Source organism: Helianthus annuus, chromosome 17 (assembly GCF_002127325.2).
Source record: "Helianthus annuus cultivar XRQ/B chromosome 17, HanXRQr2.0-SUNRISE, whole genome shotgun sequence".
Lineage (NCBI taxonomy): Eukaryota > Viridiplantae > Streptophyta > Magnoliopsida > Asterales > Asteraceae > Helianthus > Helianthus annuus.
In genome coordinates, this window is record NC_035449.2 from 46,669,378 (window position 1) to 46,675,783 (window position 6,406).

The following is a 6,406-nucleotide window of genomic DNA, read 5'->3' on the forward strand; positions in this document are numbered from 1 at the left end:
TGATAATTAGGTTTCAAAAACTTATTTTGATCCATAATTCATACCATTCTACCCTTATCTTCTTCAAACTATTAACGTTCTCAAACTTTTAATATACTTTAAACCTAATTTCATAAACTCAAAACAAATTAGTCATTTTATTTTGTAAAATTAGAGATAAAAGATACGAACTTCATCTAAAAATTGGGGATTTTAAACACGTTTTATGATCTGGATATGTACAACAGTACTTGAAATTGATGAGCTATACAATCGTTCGTTGTTGAATAGTAAAGTTAATGGCGTAGATCTCCATCAGAGCTAGCGATATTGAAACCAGAAGCTTGAAAGTTGAAACCAATCTATTGAAGAAGATGAGGGTCGGAGAGGAGCGCTCGTTTCACCCATTGTGTTTTTGAGGTTACCCATCTTGACCCGTTCAGTTTTGTTAGCATACCCATCCTGACCCATTCCTTGATATTAATTTAAACCTGATGAGGCCATTCTAACCCATTGAGTTTGGCTGTTAACCCAAAACAACCCATCTTTTTATTTTAAAAGCCCATATCAACCCATATTTAGACACCTTGGGCAAAAATTGCCAAGTCTACTGCAGAGCGTACGTCTCAGGTTTCCATACTTTGAGAGGAATTATTCAATCCAGTGTTTCTTTAACTTAATTTCAGCCGTCATAGCATTCTGATTTACGATCAGTTGTAGTAAAAATCTAACTTCTTAAAATAATAGGATTAAGAAATAAGAATATTGAGAGGTTTGAAAACACACTTTAGGTGGCTTACGATCAGTTACAACAGTAAAAAGTTCATATGATGATGTATTTTTGGAAGAATTTATTCCATACCCATTTCTCCCAACTGCAACTTCGAAGTTAGAACTCGCCATTACGTAGGGGAATGAACGACTGAACGACGATAAAGGCCTGCCCAAAAACTTATTAGCGAGAATAGATACCCGGCTAAGTTTATCGCTTAATCAAGCATTTTCGATTCTAAGATGGTGTTCATCGATAGATATGTCTCCCAATATCACTTCCCCCCCCCCACAGTTGTTGCAAACAGGAGCAAGGATCACTTCTTTCATTTCTATGTTTTCGATCCGTAGCTTATAATTTTCTTGTTTCAATATTGCGTTTCACGGGGCTCGAGTTGAGTCTAAACAAATGTCATTAAACACCAAAACAATGATAGTTGTAAGCTAAGATCTGATCACAATTTTTTAGCATTCTATATTATAATCTCAGCTCTATGTTAACTAATCACCTTCATTTGTGTTATATTCTGAAACCAAAACTTGACTTGCTTGTTTTCCCAGTTCAGTTTCTTTCCCAGAGCCAATCTTTCTTTCTCATCAGGGTGGGGATTAGCTTTAAAAGAAACTATTGTCACAAACAACAAACACTGATTCAAACTACAAAAAATAATAAAATAATAATAATAACCTTGAAATTATTAAAAAGTTTAAAGATTACGCATCAAGTTCTTGAAATTGATAGGGAGTATGCCGGTGATATTTCAGATGCGAATAATTATGTGTTTTATTGGCTATTCAGATGTGTTTCATGGCTGGTTTTATGCCCAAAAACGGGGACCGGTAACGAAAATACCAGGTACGGTACAGTTCGGTAACGGTATTGGGTGTAAAAACTGGTATATACATATAACGAATCAGTACCGCAAACTTCAAAAGTGGCTACCAAATCGGTACCGATAATATTTTGGTTCGGAAAATTCGGTACCGGTACCTGGTACCATTTACTCATCCCTATATCCAGGTTATAGTTATACTCCTTAAAAAGTGTAAATAAAATTATTTAGGCATACCTCTATGGTGTAGCTTGAGCGTACAAATATAAGTTGTGGAGGCTTTGATGATATCATGTGTACCAACCTCTTTTGCAATAGATAACCTTCTATCATCTACATTAACAGTCACAATTATTAGAGCACCAATAACCCGGGCAGCGAGCATTCTCACAAACCCTAAAACTGTACTTTTGATTTGCAATTGTCCATCTGCATACACAAATGAAAACATTAATAAAAAATATAACATATTGACACGTATCATATATAACAATATAATATATATTACCCGGGTACCCACGGGTCGCTCTATTTTAAGGATATTAATACTTTATTAATGAGACTTCCCGGGTAGGAAAATTTGATTTACATTAATTGTAAGTTTATAATATAAATAAAATAAATACAAACAAAGTGATATATTATTGCTAAAGGTAAATAACTGATAACATGATTTTTTTCGATGATTAGTCTCCAACTCTAGCAACTTTTCTTTGCTCAATTTGACTTGTCCATGTACCCATCATTTCCAAGTAACTGCTGACTGCAACAAACATCCACAAGCCTTAGAGACCAAAAATACACCACCAAGTAAAGCTATATAAATAAGCAGATTTATGCATCCACTGTTATGGATTTTAATAAGTGTATATTGTCTTCCTTTATTGGGCTATTCCAAATAGTACCCTAAGCACTACCATTTCCATCTCAGAAAGTTGCAAATTATTTGAAAATCAATCTCCACCATTTGTAACATCTCCAACATTTGTAAGAATCTATATTATCTATATCTGCATTGACACAAAAGACTCAGTTTTGGAAAAACGAAGGCTATCTGTTGCATACCACCATAAGTGCCTATACCAAAACATCAATTCCATGTAGACATCAAACTTTCTATTACCATCAACATTAATGGACAGGCTTAGCAAATCTTCCTACGTTGTAAACTTGAAACATTATATACGGTTAGATAAAACAAATAATAAGTTCAGGGAACATACATAAAGCTTTAGTCTTCAAAACTCTATCAGCAACTATCTTCCAAGCAGCAACAACATCATTCATCTTCAAACTTTAAGCCATCATCCAACCCAAACCCAAATCCCAAATTATGCATTTACCATCAAATTCCACCGGCAAAGAACCATTTAAAAACCCAACATTTTATCTTTAAAAGTTTGTCCTTGGTATAACCAAAATATACTTTTGTTCTCCTCTTCAAATCTTTCCTTTTGAAAATACACCATGAAAAATCATCAAAATCAAGCATTTTTGAAAAAAAAAAATTAATACATAAACTACAAGCGCGCTTTCAGGTTTATATCATCAGTTGCCTGGCAAGATTTTAAGAAGACAACCCTTTATTTTCCTCAGCTAGTCTAAGAAGATAACGTGTGATTTCAGAAGATAACGTGTGATTTCATCAATGGGCTCAAATGGTAAATACTTGTTAACACTGAAGCAACATCATACACAACACCTGCAAATATAACAATCAAATCATATTAGTATTTTTAGAACAAAAAAAAAATTATGGAGGTTTGTTCAGGAAGATGCTCAATAGATCATAGTTATCTTGCAAAAATCATCAATCAACCAAATCATATTAATATTTTTAGAACTAAAGAAGATGCCCATTTGACCACTGAATAGGATAAAAGGGAGTTGCAAACCTGGTAGGTAAACTTGTTATATTCATGGTTCAAAAAAGAAGGTACCTTAGCTCCCAGAGCTTCCACTTCTGACTTGAGCACTCAGTTGTTTGTTGAGGCATCGTTGAACTGATGGCTCGCACTCGTGTGTTGTTGAACAAATCTGAACACTCTACTTGCAGTAGTTCCACCAGAAACACATGTTTGGTTAACAGATATTTTGGTGTAGTTCTAGAAATTTAAGGATATATGTATATAAACATTGTTAATAAGTAGGCACTTGTTGCCCAAGATATGTTAAATGTGCTTGTTTTCTTTTTCTTGACCGCCTAGCAGAATCTCTGTTCGAAACCATCCTGTAAAAACATAGCCAATCATATTAAAGTAGGACTGACAGAACTTCCATTTCTTAGATTCATGAATCCCTTGAAAAAAATCTTACCTTTTATGTTTTTTAACATCTATCTGATCATTGTCTTGTTCACACCGAACAACTTCAATCTCTGTATCATCATCACTGGTTGCCCAAACCACATTGCTATCCCCTCTTCTTGGATTAGCATCTTAATTTGGACTCTCACCTGATAATAAAATATGAATACATCATCAACTAACATTATATCTCTAAAACTTTGTTTATATGCGAAGGTAGTGACAAAACGAACGAGTCAGGTGGGTAAGGTAACACATCAAACCAAGTTTTGTGTACGGGTCAAAACAGGTGTGATTGAGATGGCCAACAAAACGTCCAAACTTTTAGTTTGTTTATAACAATTATTTTGCAAAATATGATAAGATAAATCATATTATTTCAATAATAACCTGATTTTCTAACAAAATGATTTAGGAATAAGTTCTATGCACTAAAAAATCCTTGTCTTCATTTGACCAGTTTGAAGTAACAAAATCATACTTAAGTGGGTCAAAACTGTCACCTCCAACTGGAAGTCGCCGAATGTTTGATTAGGAGGCATTTGGATATTCCGCTCAACAATTGAGCAACCAAGAAAGAACGAAAAAGTAGAGCTCCTAGATGTACATAAAAATACAAGCTCCTAAAACATATAACGAATTTTAGGGCTTGACTGATGGTATTCACTTGTATGTATCTAAGTAAAAATGCATATTAACCTTGGGATATGTATCTTTAAATTGCGTTCAGGTTTTATCATTTCGTCATAAAAAAGTATTTATTCCATTTCTATGATCAAAAGCTATTGCACTTGACTTACATTAATCTTGAATATGAGAGAGACACATGTCCCTAAGTATAATCTTTTATAGTTTTATTCAATGTTTTAAAATCCAGTTTTTATACCGTACCGGATTTGGCTCAAAAATGGTTTAACCGGGTGTATCGGGCGGTTCAACCGGGTGTACCGGGCAGTTTAACCAGTTTTACCGGATGGTTCAACCGGTACAACCGGCCGGTTTGAACCGGTTTTTAAAACATTGGTTTTATTGTAAGAAAATATGGATTTATAAATCACTTGATTCAATTTTAATGTTCAATCAAACTTAAATACTTGTACATCAACATATCATGTAATTATAATTTAAAAATCGCTTGATTTACCTTCAATTTTCAGTCAAACGTAATCAAATACATGAACATAAAGGGATCATATAATATGTTTAATAATACCATTGATTATTCAACTTCAATTATAGATTATATGTATTAATGTCAATTTGTAACTCCATAGAGTTACTGCAAACCATTACCTTTACACACTTGATTCCATAGATCGTTTAATCTTCGAGATCCACATCTTCATTTGTGTTTGTTTTAAGTTTAACAAACGAAACAATCAAATGCGATAATGTCGTGAACTACAAAATAACCAAATCAGAGATGAACAGAAAAATAGCATAAGGAAAGGTAACAACCACAAATCTCAGCCCTAATTCACGATCTCAGTCATTCAAAACATTCAAAAACAATAATAAAAATAGGAAAATAAACAAAAGATAAGAAACATGAAGGTACCAAGATTGTAGATTATGTGCAGAAGATTGAATTTCCTCTTCAAAATATAATCGATCTATGTATCTATGGATGAGCAGAAGATGGATTGCCATTAGGGTTAGTGGTGGGAGTATTATGAAAGAAAAGAAAGATGGAACGAAGGTTGGATTCAAACATCAAATACCGAATATAAATATAAAAACAACACCATAAAAGGAAAATCATACCTTGATCTTTGAATCAATGTTGTGGCGATGAACCGCCATGGATCCCGTATGCTTTCTCCGACGACCCGAATCTTCCATTTACAGGATCCCGTTGCTGATAGAGTTTTCAAGAATTAACTAAGCTGTGAGTCCAGTAATGTGGGGAGGAAGTAAAATATAAGGGGAGAAGCAACAGCGTTGATTAGGGCTTCAATTTTCAGAGAAGTAGAAAGATAAGCATAAGCATATCGGCAATGGGAAAGAGGAAATTTCAATGGGATAGAGGAGATGAATGGAGATGGAGGCTCTCTAGGGTTTTGGAAAATGAACACAGATATCGTACAAATGGAAGTCGGGTCAAAATTAAAGGAAATGGATCCCGCGTTAACCCATATACACGAATTTTTATGACCCGAATTTTGGAGCCAAAACCAATTTCTAGAGTGCCTATGGTGATGCCACATCATTTTCCAAGCCCTTATATCATGACACATCAGCCCTTATTTATCATGTTTATATATATATATATATATATATATATATATATATATATATAGATTAGAAGATGGTGGAAACCTGCCATTTGTTTTTAATTCACTATATATATTGTTTTGTTTCTAATAGACTATTGCATAATGGAGCTCAACTCTGAAAGTCGGTTGTTATAAACATAGTACTAACATGTTTCTAATATACATTGTTTGTTATGTCTTCTACAATTGTTTACTATTAAATGAGCTTGTTTTAAAAAATAATTAAAAAATGGTCAAAAAC

General features: G+C 33.7%; 1 protein-coding gene across 4 annotated transcripts; it reads right to left on the bottom strand.

Moving 5' to 3' along the window:
* Positions 1 to 1,092: 1,092 nt before the first annotated feature.
* Positions 1,093 to 5,944, bottom strand: LOC110922622 (homeobox-leucine zipper protein HDG1-like). Of its 4 annotated transcripts, none has more exons than XR_004886987.1 (10): positions 5,654 to 5,944; positions 5,448 to 5,510; positions 5,183 to 5,290; positions 3,900 to 4,038; positions 3,524 to 3,813; positions 2,807 to 3,285; positions 2,253 to 2,346; positions 1,821 to 2,012; positions 1,260 to 1,375; positions 1,093 to 1,151 (listed from the first exon to the last, which is right to left on the bottom strand). XR_004886987.1 is itself a non-coding variant. In XM_035987048.1 (3 exons), exons 1-3 carry the CDS (start codon positions 2,065 to 2,067, stop codon positions 1,119 to 1,121), a joined length of 396 nt encoding a protein of 131 aa, XP_035842941.1. In that variant the 5' UTR covers positions 2,068 to 2,223; the 3' UTR covers positions 1,093 to 1,118. The 4 variants fall into 4 exon arrangements, 1 of the variants encoding a protein (XP_035842941.1); XR_004886986.1 differs by having other exon boundaries at positions 2,246 to 2,346; XR_002583305.2 differs by having other exon boundaries at positions 1,821 to 2,346.
* Positions 5,945 to 6,406: the final 462 nt, after the last annotated feature.